Here is a 16,570-nt window from a genome sequence, read left to right on the forward strand (position 1 = left end):
CATCTTTTCCCCTATTCCCTCATTGTCAGTCTGCTGCCACAGTGCTTTCTGACTTTTAATGTGGTTTTTTGCTCCATTAGGACCACAGTATTCGGGTTTTCAGCTGGAACATTGTGTTCTGTTCTCTCTTCAACCACTAGAAAATACTTCTCTTTCTTATCTGTAATCAAGACATAATGAAAATTAGTTCAGGAAGAAACCAAATTAATGAAATCTGAGGAGGGGGTTGCATCATTGTGGTTCAGAGTTGATGTTTGTGAAAATGAGAGCTCTGCTTGATGCTTTTCACAGCTTAGTCAGTGTGGAGAACACAATTGTTAATGGCACATGCTTTTAAATAGAGGAGGCTGCCTGGGATGCACGGGCTCCTCATGTGTGTTCTGGTGGTGCCTTGGAGCTGCTCATCAAGCTTAAGTGTGTGTTTGAAAGAGTTGTGCCATTTTCACATTATACAGTGCTGCCATTAATTATTGAGAAACTCATTTTTTATTGATTTCAAAATACAGAAATCATGTTGTTGCATGACTATGATGAAAAGATGAATCTATTTGAAAGTTATCTGAATAATCCTCGGAAATTCTTTGGAATGTGGAGTTGTATCCAGCCTTTTACTAGTAGTCGTCTGCTGAGATTTTTGAAAATGAGATGTGAATTGCAGCTGAGTGTTACTCATTAATTGTTTACATGGTTTTGCTGGTCTGCAGTGGGGAATTAAAAGCTACATTTGATAGTATTAATAGACATGGGTCATTTTGTTGTTGATTTAGGGTTTTACCCCCAGAACATTTACCTCCCACTGGAGAAGTATTTTTCTATCTGAGTGTTCTGATCAATAAGGTCGGGAAGGATTGATTCCAGTAACTGTTGCAGTGTTTACAGCACAGATCATACACGGTCATTTGCAGGAGGGGATGGCAATTCTCTTGTTAAGCTGGGAGTCAGAAATCCACAGACACATCTTACGTGTCAGTGGGCACTGAAAGAGCCCTGATGGTGTCAGTCGTGGACTGAGAGGAGGAGACTGACACTGTTAATTGAATTTCCCTGGAGAGCATGAAAATATAACCTAATGTGGGGGGAGGAAGGGGGAGTGGGAACCACACAAGCTGTCAGTGTGTGTGAGCTGATAACATTGATTTACCCTTGCTAATGGCCTGGCTTGAATAAAGAATTGCCCTGAGGGAGGACAGGGTTCACTACGATAGATCCTTGCCACTTACTAGAAATTCTTCTTACTCACAAGAAGTCCTGCAAAACTATTACAAAATAGAATTGATCCAAACCCCCTCTTTTCATTCATACTGTGAAACACTGGCTTTTTCTTTTGTAAATAGTTTGCACTGCCTGAAAAATTAATGTATTCAGGCTCACCAGGAAAAAAAAAGATTGTTTTTACAGATCATGAAATAAATTGCTGAGCTGGTGTTTGTAACAGTAAATAAGAAAAATATATACCATTAAATTTCTCAACAGAAGGAAGGGTTATTCAGCTCATTAGAAATTTCATGACTGTGCTAAAACAGCCTGTGAAAGGGTGGGGTGGAATATTTATGCAAACTTGGATCACAAAAAAAGCCGCACACAAAAGATTTGCAGCCCTGTCTCAAGGGGATTTGCCTCCAGGTACAATCAGATCTGACGATTTCTGTTTGGACTTAGCCTTCATCTGATGTGTTCCACTGTACTGAAGAAGGCTTTCTCTCACTTCTGAACCTCTTTCATAGTGGGAGAACATTCTAGGGTGCTGCATGCCTGCATGGTTATTGTGGTCACACTTGCTCTTGTTTCTGCCTTCCTGCTCTGCTGGACACAGCACATTCTGCACCTGGGGCCAAGTGATTCTACTAATACAGCAAGAAGTGCTTGTTTAATGCAGTTTCAAAGGTTTATTTATCCTCTAGATATTTAGATTTGAGAAATCACTCTCAGGCAAAGATGCTTCTTAACCACTGTGGATTTTGGAGTCCTGGCTGTTTATTGCAGCACCTTACCTGCTGATGGATCCCTGTGCAATACAGCATATTTTGAGTGCTAACAAATGAAAGGGATGTGCTTTGCTTTGCTTCAAGTGGTTGTTAGATCTCCAGACACTTCTTGGTATGCCCACATTGGCTTAGTTGAATGAAGCTCTACAAAAGGCAGGAGCTTTGTGTCCAATGCTGGAAAAGGATTTGTAAAGAATAAGCAAATTGAAGTGCAGGTTTTGAGGATCTGACTTGGAGTGTGGCCATTAGCTTCATGAAACATGTGGCTCACGTGTCTTTAAATTAAATATGTGTAAGAGGTACTCTAAAGTCATAAACCATCATATGGTTCCAGTTTTAAATAGGGTTGTGCCCCTCTGGCCATGTGCTGGTAGGAGGCAGGGAGCACAAATCCCGATGTTGTATACGCCTGGAGTGCTGTTCCCCAGGTGTGTCCAGCCAGTGGTGCTGCTGCTCTGGGTGTGCTCTGGATTATTGGGAAGTCCTTGGGTTTGTGTATCTCACCCTTTCTGGCAGAAATCCTGGAAGGAAGCTGTATTCACTTCACCTCTACTTTGTTTAAAAGGACATTAAGAAAACACACACACACAGAGCCACAACAGCAGAATGCAGGCAAATGTTACCAGAATGCCCTGGCCTGAGGTTGGCAGATGTCATATGGGACTCTTCAAGCTCTTAATAAGATCTGATAAGCCTCAGTCTAAGATCTCCTATGAATGGCCCTTTGATGCTGCAAGAAAAACTCTTACAGAAGGCAGAGCTGATGTTTGAAGTGGCAGGGCTAGAGCACTTGTCCTGCCATGATTCTTTTGATTTTATGCATGTTCATTCCTTGATGGACTAATTTTACACATCCATCACCGAGGGCAGCTGTGTGTTTCAGATGCACAAGGAATCCCAAAGTGACTGCTCAAGCCTGCCTTCAGCATTCCCACGGAAATGTCCTGTAATAGGGAGCTCTTAGGAACCAGGATATTGAGAGCTGTATAACCCGTTAGTGTGACTGCAGCTACAGTTTTAACTTGCTTATGCTTGTATCATTTATTTCCCTATTTTGAAAAGATGTGACATTTCCTGATTAAAAACTCGCCGATTAAAATAATCTACTAATTAAAAGATGTCTACTGCATACACATTATGCCCTGAGCTGACTGAAGTACATACATTTCTAAGGTTGTGACCCTGACCTGGGTCAGAGGTTACTGCCTCTCGGATGGTCATCCTTACACTTGCTGACAGAACATCCCTTCCCTAAAGTTCTTCCTCAAATTTGTTCATAGAGGGTTGGGTGTGCCTTCAGGTTTTAAAAGTCCTACTTTTACATGTCAGAAGTGTCCAGGGTGGTTTTGGATAGGTCTGTGCTGGGCAGGGTTGGCAGACACGTACTGTGAGGGACACGCAGGCGTTGCCATTGTGAGGATGGTGGCAGCAGCTGAGGGCAGTGGCCTTTTCCCCTGGCTCAGCTGCAGCTGAGACACTGCAGTTAAATCATTCCAGTTACATTTGTACAACACTTATATGTGACATTTAGGCAAGCCCTTAGTGTGTCTCTTCTCCATCTGACTGGGAATATGGCACACAGATTCAGTAGGATTCTGAAAACCTATGATTTTTGGAATTCAAGGGCAACAGTTAATCTGCTTACCTGGAATTGCTTTTATGTGGTACTTCTCCCTGAGCGCTAGTTAGACAAAGAGGAGTGCCAAGGTTCCTTTAGGTGAGTGGTTTGACTGTAGCTCTTCCAGCTCTGCTCCTGGGGAGAGGGCTGCAGCAGCAGGCTGCAGGTTTGATCCCTGGCCCAGCACAAACAGTGCAGCTGAGGCTCCCATATACTCACCAGGCACAAAGTCCTACAAACAAGATTTCACTGCTTCTGCTTGTAAAACTCACTATGATTTTGGATGGGTTTGAGGATAGCTGTGTCCCTGATCTCCTTCAGACTCGCTGTGTGATGTAAAAATCTTAGTAAATAATAGTGAGTGCAAAATAAATTGTTGAAGTGTGGAATTAAAATGGAACAAAATGAAACAGGAGGCTTTTAATAAATTGGGCCACAGTTCTTATAGTTACTTACCAGCTCTCTTCATGCAAATCTAGAAGCAGCTGCCTTTGAATAGGCTAAGCTGAAGTATGATTATTTACATTACTAATTCAGAATAATATTCTTACTGGAAACAGATTTCAGTGGGGAAATATACTTCCTTAGAGAAGAGTATCATTTTGTAACTGAAAAATGTGTGGATATGAACTAGTACTTGACTGCAGTGGTTTAATCCTTTTTCTTAAAAAAGGGTCACAATGCTCATGATCTCTAAAACATGCTCTCTCAGTGACCATTAATGGTTTGTTTTGTGTCAGGCAATGTTTTTGGGTTTGGGATTTTTAGAGAGATTTTTCAGCCTCCTGTTTGAGCAGTGGTGATGTCAGTTATTTACATTTCAGTAAAATGTTTGTCGTAGCTTTCAAATACAAGGGGGCCGTAGACAGACAGTGTTTATCCCATTGTAAAGACTGTCAGAAATGGCTGACTCTAACAACACACTCAGGCCCTGTATTTATGTTTTATTCTCTAAACTCTTGGGCCCACTGGGGATGGTGACCATAGCCAGGGTGAAGAGGGACAATCCCCCCAATAATACAAAATCTTCATCATCAGAAACAGAAACAATAAAATTAAAAACTGTTGGAGAACTAATATATGGAACCAAAGTGGTGTTAAATGGAACGTGATGAGTTTCTTCAAATATCTCTGCAGAGATTTAGAATTGCCCTGTGTGTGTATATGTGTGAGTATGTGTATATAAATATATATATGACATATATATACAGACAAAATAGATTTTAGAAGCAAATACTCTGTTATAAAGACTCAGTAGTGTTGGTTAAAGTATATTTAAGAATACAGTGAGAATTGTGATTCCCAAACTATTGCACATTTAATTTTGGTGCTGCAGATATTTGCACCCAAAGAACTGTGTTTTCCAGTGTAGCAGAGTGGTATGGTCTTTAAAGAGAAAATTGCCAGCCTATCTGTCACCATCTTACATAAGTAAAAAAAAAGCATGATGTATGAAAAAGAGTGAAAATTACAGTCACAGTGAATTTACCTTAATCATGAACCAGCGGCTTGGCCCACATTGCCTTTTGTGATCTTCGGTGTCTCCATGCATGTGCACACAGGCACAGTGTCTGTATATAATTTAACATACAATATTCTCTAGAGCCTCACGGTGGATTCATTTCTTAGGCTGCCTGAAGATGTAAAAGATTTCCCTTTAGGCATTATAGGAGCAATGAAAAGCTCGGCTGGCCTGTTTGTGAGCAGGAGGTGTTCCTGGCAGGGTGGCTCTGGGTCGGTTCCTGTCCCTGTGTCCTCGGCATCTGCCGCTCTCCGCTAGAGGACACCACTGGCAGAAACAGCAGCCGTCCTTTGAATGCTTACAAGTCATAAATCTATTTAGAAGTAGCATTTCTCTCTGACCACAGATTCAGACACCATTGTGCTTGGAAATCACACAGCTCTTTCTCCTGCTAAGCTGCTTACAGCAGCTGTCTCCTGGTGTGGGTGCACAGGGGAATTACCTGGATAATCACTGTATATCCTGACAAAACTTAAACCTGCAGTCACACAGAGAGTTAATTCTGCAGAAAAAGTGGAAGTACACGTAGGCACAGTTGTCATTTCAGAAGGAAGCAGCTGTGTGCCCACAGTCCGAGGGCACACTGGGGAGCCAGGGCTGTTGCTGCTGTCCCCACGCTGCAGGGGCCTGTGAGCACGTCGGGCTGGCTGTCTGTCCGTCCGTCTGCAGCTGGGCTGAGCTGTGACACAGCTGGAGGCACATCCAGAGCTGGGGTGAGCTCAGCTGCAGAGGCCCTGAGCCTGCTCCTCTCCACGTCCCCCTGCGGAGCCCTGCGTGCTGTCACAGGGCAACCTCTGCCTTTCTCTCCTGTGTCTTTTGGCCACGTGAAGATTTTCATGCACAGTGCACTGCTTTACACCAGAAAGCCTTCTTTGATATCAGGCAGTGGGCATTTCCTAGCCAAAGTTTTCAAAAAACAAAATAAACACCCACATGCCACCTTAACTGTACTTTCATCCTTATAAGTTTTGTTCTCTGGGAAAGTAATTGATAATCTTATTTGTTACAACGAGAAGTTAAAACTTTAAGGTTCATTTTAGCTAAACATATGATGTATTTCTATGCAAATAGTGGATTAATATTTTAATCCGTCCATTAATTTTTCAACTCAGGATACTCCTGTAGTAGCCAGTTCCAAAGCTACAGTGATGTAACATGAAGGGAAGTAATTAATCAAATGTAAAGCTGAATTATAACTGTTTAAAAGCAACTTAAAGTTCAAAATCCAAACTTTAGGAAGGGTATTGAATTACAAAACCTAAAAATTAGGTTTAAAACAAAGAAATATATATTTTTTGAAAAGTTAAAAGCTAATAAGTTTAAACGAAAAAGTTTTTACCAACTAAAACTAGAATTTGGGCCCTTAGAACATTGTATATTGCCACTGAAAATCTAATAATTTTGCCAACACAGAAAGTAACATAGGGAATTCTGTATTTATGCTTCCTTTGTTGCAAGTGTTAAGTACAGAACCTGAATTGGAGCATCAACTCCAGAAAGGATAAAGCAGGTAGAATTGTTGGAAAAGACGAGATGTAAGTAACCCTCCTGAAAATTAAATCACTTCTTTGAAGCCTGTAACAGTGAGAACTAGAGAATTTTAATGTCTGGGTGATCATCACTGAGTGCCAGGGATGCGCAGTGCCACTCAAACATAGCTTGAAGAAGGTTCAGCAGTGTTCAAAGCCTGGACTATCAGCATTGTCCTGTGAGCACCAGTTTATCTGCAGATGGTCCAAGCTGCTCTTGGAGTAGAAACATCCCCTTCTGTATCAACTGCAGCAGCAGATTTGATAGTCCCAGCACAGAGGCAGTGGAAAAACACAGCAGGAGCTCTTTGGACAGCATTTCCCACCCCAACAGCCTTTTCCTGTCACTGCCTTGAAGAAGTCAGCAGGTCAGGTATGTGTTGTGTGCTGCAGGTTGGGCAAGGCAGCTTTACCTCATCAATAATTTCTTTGCCCAGAGTTTCTGTAATCTGTGGATTAACCTTTTCCCCAAGATGAACATATAAATAGGAACTTGTTGCTAGGGGTCAGTCACAGAATATTTTTTAGCTTGTTTGCTGGAAATGGTATTAAAAGGCAAGTTGAGTTCACAGATAAGCTCTGCAGTGTTCTTATTCCAAGATTATTGGGAGGTTAATTTCTGTGCACAGTGGGTGTAGTTGAGAACTGCTACAGGATGTAATTAAATGCTGTCAGCTTCCAGTGTTGTACTAATTGTGGCTTTTTGCTGTCAGATCAGGCTTCTACGTCAGTTTAGAGCTAATACATCATATCGGAATGGATATAATGGATATTTATACATTCCAGGGTATGCAAAGTTCCTCCACTACAAGACAAGAGATGTTTTTAGTGTCATTAGTGTCATTTAGATGTTTTTAGTGTCATTAAAGCCCAGGCACTGACTTCTCAGTGAGGAGAACTCCCTGCCCAGGCCCATTTCTGCCAACAGCAGAGAACAGTTTAGAAATCACAATAAAGTAATGATTAGTATGGTTTCTAAAGAAGTTTTTGTTTAATTTGGTCTGATGGTATTTATATACATATAATTTCTTTGAAGTATTTTTAAGTTCAACAGTGATTTGAGACCATCACTTCTGACTTGAGAACGTATCACCCAGAGGCCTTCATGGTCTGTTCTGATGTGTGCAGCACCTCACAAACCCACCCTGTTCCTGTGCCCCACAGTCCTAGTGGGCCAGTGGGCAAATGGTCCCAGAGGCTGGTCACAAGGGAGCACCCAAGGCAATCAGGGTGAAAGCTGTTCAGAGTTCAAGTGCCCTTGACTTCATGGCAGGTCTTTTAACAGCCACTGCTCCCTCTCCCACATTTTTTTAGTATCTTCACTCGGGCTGGATTGCAGTGGTTTTCATACTCTGGATTCAGGAGAAATCAGCTGCATTCTAGTGGCTGACAGCTCTCGTAGTGACCTGTCAGATTCAGTGTTCAGAGAGACCTGACCTGCCTGCTCACTGGGCAATTCATTGTCCCGTAAACGTTGGGAGAGGACGGGACAAGACTGTGGAAATTTGCTTTCTATTTACCTGTTTGGGAACTTTTATTTTTGTGATTAATCAGAAAAAGTCAAATTAGCCTCAGCTAATGGGACCATTTATGGAGATCCAGGAGCTCTTTTATTATTGTTCCTCTTATTAAAGCTGTATTGTTGCTTTCCTCCTCTAATTGATGCACTTACTAGAGGCCCTGTTAGTTAAAAATAGACCAGACATTTATTTTTAATAAGCACAAGTGCTGCAATGCTCAGTGCTGTCTCTCAAGATATCTATGAGGATAATTCTTATTTTCCCAAGCAATATTGTGTGTTTCCTGTAATGCTGCTTGGCGTGGCTGAAAGCAGCTGAACAGGGAGCATGGAATTCACTGGTTTACCTTTGCCTCTCTTTCCTTTATGGCTTTCACTGCCTCTTGTGGCTTCACAATTAGGATTGTGAGGGTCTTGTCCTCATCAACAGAAGTACAACAGGGTGCCCCTCTGGGACTTCACTGCTAAACTGAAAAGCCACTGCAGAACTTGGAAGGAGATTGTGTAAATACGGCTCATCCTTTTCAATTACATGATACAGTGAGTCAGAAAGGAGTCCTATTGAATTTGGTTTGACCTGACAATGTGGGCGGATGTTAGCAAGCAGAAAAATAAGTATATGATGGTATAGACAGAAATTAGGTTTATGTGCATGGGATGTTTAGTGTTTTCAGGACAGGCCTAAGAATCAGTTTTTTAGTAAGGGTATTGTCCGTAGGCCTGAATGAATTTTGGGTTGCATGTCAATAGTAGACTTTAAGAGAGGATGGTCAAAGATGCCTCTTCGTTTATTTTGATACAGTTAAATAGTAAGGTGAGTCTCATTTTTTATATTGCATTTGAATGCTGTATCAAGTGCTCGCCTTTTCACCCTTTTTGTTCTTCGGTATTTGTCTTCCTCTGTGCTAAACCTAGGCTGTGAAGTTGCAGTTGGCATACCTGAGCTGTGGAGGTGAAAAGCCAGTGTTACCCAGAGGGCTCGGGAGCCAGAGGCACCTTTCCATGGGCGTGAGCAGGGGCTGAGCTGGTGCAGGGAGTGGAGCACCTTCCCCAGGCCCCTTTGCCAGCAGGTGCCAGGGAACCTCTGCTCCTGCCTGAGGAAACACAGACAGAGCAGCTGCCTTTCCCCTAAGGCTTCAAGATCACCTTTCAGGCTCAGAATCTGCACTTTGCTGAGCAGGACAAGGTGGGATGGAGTGTTTGGCAAAGCCTCCCTGCTGGGGCTTTCACCCATAAGCAGTGGAGGAGGAAGAAATGGATACAAATACAAGAGAGATACTCCGTGATGTGAATGAACGCCTCCCTCCAGTTCAAACGACACTTAGCCAGTTCTGGCTCGTGGTTTAATCCTAAACTAGTTTTTCATTGATATTCAGTGGTTGAAATTTTATTGTGGGTGAATTCACTTCTGTTTGAAAACCCGTCTGAGGTTTACACGTGAAGTGGGGGATTATTATAACACTAATTTCACTACAGAGAAGGGCTGCAGGGAGCAAAATAGCTCATTTTAATAGAAAATACTCCTTTGGTGTACTCTCCAGGGATTTTCACTGTATAAAGTCTGGAGAACTACTCAAAGAATGTAGGTTTTCTACAGTCACAAATGTGTCTATGGGTGTGTATGTGCATGTAGATACACTTGTGTATTTATTTAAAAGGAGAGGAAAGGTGGAAAAAAAAGAAGCCAGCACAATATTCAGTTGTCTGATTTGTTTTTCTAAGCAAGCTTTGAACAGCATTTCTTAGCCCCTGTCATTTTAGAGAGAATCTTCAAACACTAGATAAAAGGAAAGAAAAAAATTCTTAAGATAGATTTCACTATATTTTACTAATCAGTTATTATTTCTTCCATCAATGAACAGTTTAGAATAGAGTTGCACAAGTGTGTTCTTTCAGAAATAGAAGTCAGCATGTTTCAAAGTATTTGGGTTCCATTCAGAAATAATTTCTTCTGAATTACTTTAGTTCCTGAAGTCTGTTCAGACGGGCTTTCCAGATCAGCTTCTGATCCCGACATTCTGTAGGACCAGAAGAAAACCTCCTTTGGATTAATGAAGGAAAAATAATTTTTCTAAATTTCCTTTTTAGTCTACATGAAAATATTTATTTTGGAGGTTTGTCTTTGAGGAAGGAGAGTCTACACCAGAGTATTTCAGTTAGTTCAAAAATATTTCAAATATGGACTAAAGTCACATAGAGCAGAGATAGCGAAGCTGGCATTAAATCATTTCAGCTGTTGAAGCTCAGCATTATTTCTGATTCTGGTCTGCTTATTAACTAATAATAATACTTTAACAGGAGAAATGTATGGAGGCAAGTACTTTGGTCCAGGACATTGGATTTCACCCAATAACTCTTGCACCAAATGAATAAATTATGATTTAACTGGGATCACATTTTTCTAGGAGATAATCAGATTTGATTTAAAAACTTTAAATGATTGAGAGTAGACTATATATGCTAAGTATATTATGCTCATCATTAATTGCTCCTGGCATTAAAAAAACCCCATTTTATTGTCACCTAAATTCATTCCATTTCAGCCTCCAAATATTGGCTGTTCCTGTGCATTATCAGACATTTTCCCATTCAGGTCCTTCCACGCTGTCGTCCCAGCATATTTCTGCTTTCCCCAGCATAAACTAAGTGGCACTTCTGTCATGCCTCCTGGTGAGACAGATTTCCCTGACCTCTGCTGCTCCACAAGTGCTGTGGTTTGCCAGTGCCCTGTTCAGAGAGGGGAGCAGCGGGGCAGGGCAGGGTTTGGTCTCCCTTCTCTCCTGGAGTATTGAATACGCAACCCAAAAGCTGTTGCAAAGCAGTGCTGGCTTTATTTCCCACTGTGTTACTTTGTTACCCACTGACTTGTGTGAATTCAGCAGCATTTTCCCCCAGTTTGGTTTTATTTCTGAAGCACGCGGTTCACATTATGCGACCGCTTTAATGAGTGCAACCAAAGCCAGCCAAGTACCAGCACAGGCCAGTTGGCCTTTTCATGTGCTTCTTTGTTGGCCACGTTGGGTAGGATGGGGCATATGTGTAAATCATTCTTTTTGAACTGTGTGCATGTTTCTGTACCAAATGTCAGTTAATGAGATGAAAACTTTATACTGAACTTTCAGTTTAGTCTGCTCATTTTCGAATTTGCCAAACATACTTGTGTCCTCGGGTAAGTGGTGCTTCCGAGGGTGCCACAGATGCCAAACCCTGATAAAATCTACCCTATCTTATTAATGAACACACAAACAGTTGTTCCCCATCTGCTGCTTCTGTCTGAAAGGTTAGGAAGCCCTTCCTTCTTGATCACAAAGGACATAATTATTGTCTGTAGAGGAGTCAAGTACAAAGACAGTCCATCCAGTCTGACCGCTGCTACACTGCAGGCCACCAAAGATTAACAGCTGCTTCTCCTTTGATTAGGTTAGGTAATAACAGTTACTTTAGTTAATAATTGGATGGATTCCCAGGCCATGTAATTCAGGTTTAGGCTGTCATTTTTTGCTGGCATGTAGCTGAGCTCTATTATTGGAACAGAGCCTGTAATCCTATTAGTCAGTTGTCACTCAAGCCATAGGAGAGAAGGCAAATTCAGATCCATTAAGGTGTTGTAACAGGTAGGTAAATAAGTCAGCCATGCTTGCCCACTGTGCAGGGAGCTGTCTTGATTGTTTGTCCTTTTTTTAAGGATTAATTTTACATTTTTAAATATGTTTAATTCATAATTAATCCATAAAATGGTTACATGGTTTGTCTAATTTATCATAGCTTCTGTTTACTGTGTCACGTGCATTAGTGTACACTCACTTCCCACTAAGTTACTTGATTCATGCAGTGTTCTGCCTAAATTAGTGGCTGTGGGCTTTAAATGACAAGTTTATAATGGTCCAGAGATTAAATACATGCTTCCTGTCACATCAGCTGGGTTGGCTTTCCTCCTGTGCAAACATGACCACTGTAGTTCCCAACGATGGGCTTGGGAAGGATAAGGACAACAGGCTCTTTTCATGGGCTGGGTTTGAGTGCTGTGTCTGCTGCTCTCAGGAACTGCATCGCTGTTTTTGTTTTCCTAGTGTTTAAGACACATCTAGGTAGCATCCCCAAGGTTTTTGTGCCTCCTCATCTCTGCTAAAAAGTGCAGAGATGACATTAATAATAATTTTTGCCTACTTGTTCATTTGTCTCTGCTCTCCTGTGTCACCAGGTAACTTGAGAGCACAGAAATCCTCTTGTGTTTAAAAATCAAATTGTTTATAAATGTAATTTGAATAGTTGTGAATTTCTGAAAATACCTATTAGCAAATAAAATTTTTATGCACTGTTTAAAAACAATGTATAAAAACATGTTTATATGTTTTCTGTTGTTCAAGGAAAGTGAATCCCATGGTATTGATTGCAGAATAACCCTCTCAATCTAAATGTGCATCTATTCAAGAACAGTTCCTTACACTGAAATTATGAAACAGCTCTCATTAACAGGAGAGCTAATTAATTTGGGTGGCCAAGTTAGAAGTCTGGAGGCTCCTTTTGAGGAGCAAAAACATGCAATGCTGGTTTATGCTCTTTTCAAATAGGAATTTGATATTTATTCCCTCTAGGATCTATCAGTTCTCATACTCACATGATGCCTAATCTGCTCAGAGCTTTGGGTGCCACCAGAATAAAAATTGTAGTTACCTGAAAGAGTCTTTAATTCTAACACAGGTTCAGGCAGGGATCAATTTAAATAAGAAAAGTATGTGAGCAAGGGTTCTGAGTAACTGAGATGCCTCAGTCCACTTCTTTTGAATTCCTGTTGCACTATATATCAGCTAATGTAAAGCTTTAGCACTTTAGGACATCATCTTTTCAAGAATATTAGTTTATTTTTCAGAGAAAGACAAACTGGATAAAATGTCTTGCTCACGTATTTTTATCGTCCAGGAAAGATTTCTTTAGATGAGTATAAAAACACTTAAAATCTAAAAATTACCCCAAGTAGGAATTAATTCGGACATATTTTAAAAGAATTTGGTGTGATTTGGCAGCTACTTCAGCATCTCCAGGACATGGATTAGAAGTCCTGGAAGTTCTCCATCGTATAAGAATCACTGGAGAGAAATACATTAAACGTGCTAAAAGCCATGTATCCTCACGTGGCAGCTTTACAGACCTCTGTGAGCACAGCTAACAAATACAGTGCTCATGGATCTTCCCCAGCTTGGCTGCTGGTTGTATCTTCCTTTCACTGAAGCTTCTCCCTCTCTTCCCTGCATATTGTTAGAGATTTCTTCTCATTCATAAGCATCAAAATGCTAATGAGTTTTTATGAGTAATCTAGAAAGCAGAGTGATAGCACATGTAGTAAATCATATAAAATCAGGAGAAATTACAGACTCCCTTCTGCTTGGTAGAAAAATTGTAGTAGTAACAGAAGTTCTTAGAATGCCAATTTGTATTTTGACAGGTAGCCTTGTATTTTAGTAAAGTATTAGACAAAAGTGAACCAGGCACTCTGAAAAAAGTCTGTGTATAAAACAAGTGATGCTCCAGATTGAAATGGAAGGAGAACACATAGGACATGAAACAGCTTCAAAAGATGTATATATTTTTAAATAGATACGTGAAAACCTCCCCTCAGAACAGGGAGATGTTGTTGCTTCTTTCAGTGTGGCTCTAGTGACTGATCAAGGATGGGGGAAGTTCCTTTCTGGACACGTCATTACCAGGTGTTTTTGGAGAAAAGAGGAGTTCTGGAAAAAAAAATCACAGAGAAGAAAAGCTCACATGAAAAAATAAAGAAGATGGAGTTTAGCATTAAAGAGAGCACAGAGCTGAGGAACAAGCCACGTGAGAAAAGGAAGCAGTGTACGAGTTCAGGAATGGAGCAGTTCTGAGGGGACAAGCAAAATGAATGCAATAAATGGGATATAACTCAGGGTAATGGGATGAAATAGAGAAAGGGCATATTTGGTCTGAATGACAGGAAAGACTTCTTGCCACAAGAGCTAATAGGTTGTGGCATAATATCCCATGAGAAATAGGGAGAGTGAGAAGTGGCGAGTGCTGGGCACATTTGGAGCTGGAGGAGCACTGACAGATAAATCAGCAGTGTCAGAGCCCTCGCTGCTGTGCTGCACAGCCCGCTCCGAGCTCCAAGCTCCAAGCTCCTCGTGTGCTCCTGCTGTGCGCTGCCTGGCTGTGCCCATTCCCGAGGAGAGCCCTCTGCAAACAGCAGCATCTCTTTACACCTGGGGGCTTTTCAGGCAAAGCGAGCAGGGAAGGTTGGGAAGGCGCTGGGCTCTGTCTGGGGGTGCTGCAGCACTGGGGCAGCAGGGCAGGGGGAGGTTTGGGAATGTTGCTGGGAGCCAAGGTGTCAGATCAAGTCAGTAGGATGATTTATGGCAGGACTGTTCCTGTGCTCTTTGGGTCTTTTCTTTACGGCTCTGCCAGGAGTCGGTGGAAAGTGTTACTGGGAGCCAAGGGAGCTTAAGAAGGCAGGGGCTTGGGATTTTTTTAGATGGGAGGAAGAGGAAGCAGAGCAATAATGTATGAGTGATACTCAAAAATAACTCTGCAGTTAAGGCACACTTACTGGGCTCACTGGGCTAAAATTAACTCCTAGAAATAATACTTATCAGCTAGCCTGTAGGAAATCACTGGTTGATTTTCTTCGCTGCTTGGTGAGTTGGCACACAGATTTCCACTCATTTGAGGCTAGTTATTCCTTGGAAGATAAATCTTTTGGTTGTCCAGAAATCTAAATGCAGTTCATATTAATTGTGGAAAATGCTTCCTTTTTTAATATCTGATTTCTGTGAAATGCTTTTCTGTAGCTTGTAAATTAAATACAACATAGCTGTTTGCTTGACCGAAACTTAATGGAGAGAAAGTTGCATGATTTAAATAAAAAGTAAGATATGTACTTCTGTGTGCAATATCTGATCTCACAGGGAAAAATGTTGCCCGTCTAAATCATATTACAGCAGCTCAATTATTTTTGTGGTTGTTCAAATAAATGTTTTATTGTCAGAGTCATTAGGAGTTTTTTGTGTTATACAGTCTGTTACAGCAGAATACATTCCTTATAGGCTAGAAATAATCGTGTTTATAGAGGATTTCCCTTTTTTCCCCATATGTGAAGTGCTTGCAACACTGGGGGGAAAAAAGAAGAAATTATTTCTTAGTAACTAGAATATCATCATCACTGACAAAATCAAGATGATCAAATACAAACTGCCAATAACCGATACAAAATTAGCAGCTTAGAAATAGAGAATAAGAAGATTTTACTTGCTTTATTGTAAACAGAGGACATAAACCAATTTTGCAGGAAAGGAAAAGAGTGTAAGTTCTAAAATACTGGATCTGCTGCAGCAAAACCCCAGTCATTTGCAAACTTGAGAGTAACGATAGGATGGTAATTAAGTGTAAAATTCTGGTATGTGCAAGTTCCAAGTGGATACCTCGGAAAAGGGATCTGCCTAAGTGATATTTTGTGCATATTTATAAAACCAAGCCTGGAGGTTGTCCTCTGTTGGAAAAGTTTGTAAAAAGGAGGAATTACTCATCTGGAGATTGTCTGTATTTTTAAAATTATACAAAGCAGCATAGCTCCAAAGGTAATAGCAACAGATAAAGGTGAACTTTATTTAAGTCCCTCTAATTGTATTTCCTTCCAGAAAATATGGTATTCAAGTGTATTACCTGTGTAGTTCTGGGTATGTATATGGGATAATTGAAAACATAACACCTGAGGGTTTCAACTCCTGCTCTTAGCCTCTTCCATGTGCATGAGCAGTGAAGTGTTCTTTTTCAAAGGTGTCCAACATGGTAAATAAATGTATTAAGGACTTTCTCCATTGACAGAATCCACAACTGTCAGATGTACCCTTTATGGAGACATTTCTTTAATTTCTGTTGCTTCTCTTCTGTGTTTGTGTTTCTCCAGAACACAGCAGATAAAATTGCGTTCCGGGCTGCAGGAGGACTGACTGCTCTGGAAAATGTTCTTCAGATGCTGACTTCTCCCACCAACCTGAATGCAGCTGCCCGGGTTCCCTTTAAGTGAGTTTGATGGGTCCTTCACCTGCACTTAGAGTCACTGGAATATTCATTTCATATCTGCTGCTTCACTGCTTCTTCTTTTCCTAGTCCTGTGTTGGACTTCAGAGCAAAAAAGTGTGCTGTTCTCTATGCCATGGAAGGTGAAACACGTTTCCACTCAGCCTCTGGTTTCCTAACTTGTTGGTTTGATTTTGAGCAATGATATATTTGAGCAGCAGCTAATTGTGTAAATAGAGAAGAGACAAAACTGTGTTTAACAGAGGAAGAGAGACATATTTTTTGAAGTTAGTCTGCAGAGATCTCTAGTGGGAAGCAGGGGAATTTTTTAAAGGGTTGTAATTCACTGGAATCTGT

At 41.0% G+C, this 16,570-nt stretch overlaps 1 protein-coding gene across 1 annotated transcript in view; it reads left to right on the forward strand.

The window, feature by feature from the left end:
• Nucleotides 1–16,570, forward strand: part of SCAPER (S-phase cyclin A associated protein in the ER) — a 137,874-nt gene that overhangs the window by 71,059 nt on the left and 50,245 nt on the right. The window contains exon 24 of the mRNA XM_068204430.1: nt 16,101–16,216. Within this exon, the coding sequence (XP_068060531.1) occupies nt 16,101–16,216 (116 nt within the window). The remainder of the gene's footprint in view (nt 1–16,100; nt 16,217–16,570) is intronic.

The sequence above is a fragment of the Anomalospiza imberbis genome, chromosome 13 (genome assembly GCF_031753505.1).
Source record: "Anomalospiza imberbis isolate Cuckoo-Finch-1a 21T00152 chromosome 13, ASM3175350v1, whole genome shotgun sequence".
NCBI classification, from domain to species: Eukaryota; Metazoa; Chordata; class Aves; order Passeriformes; family Viduidae; genus Anomalospiza; species Anomalospiza imberbis.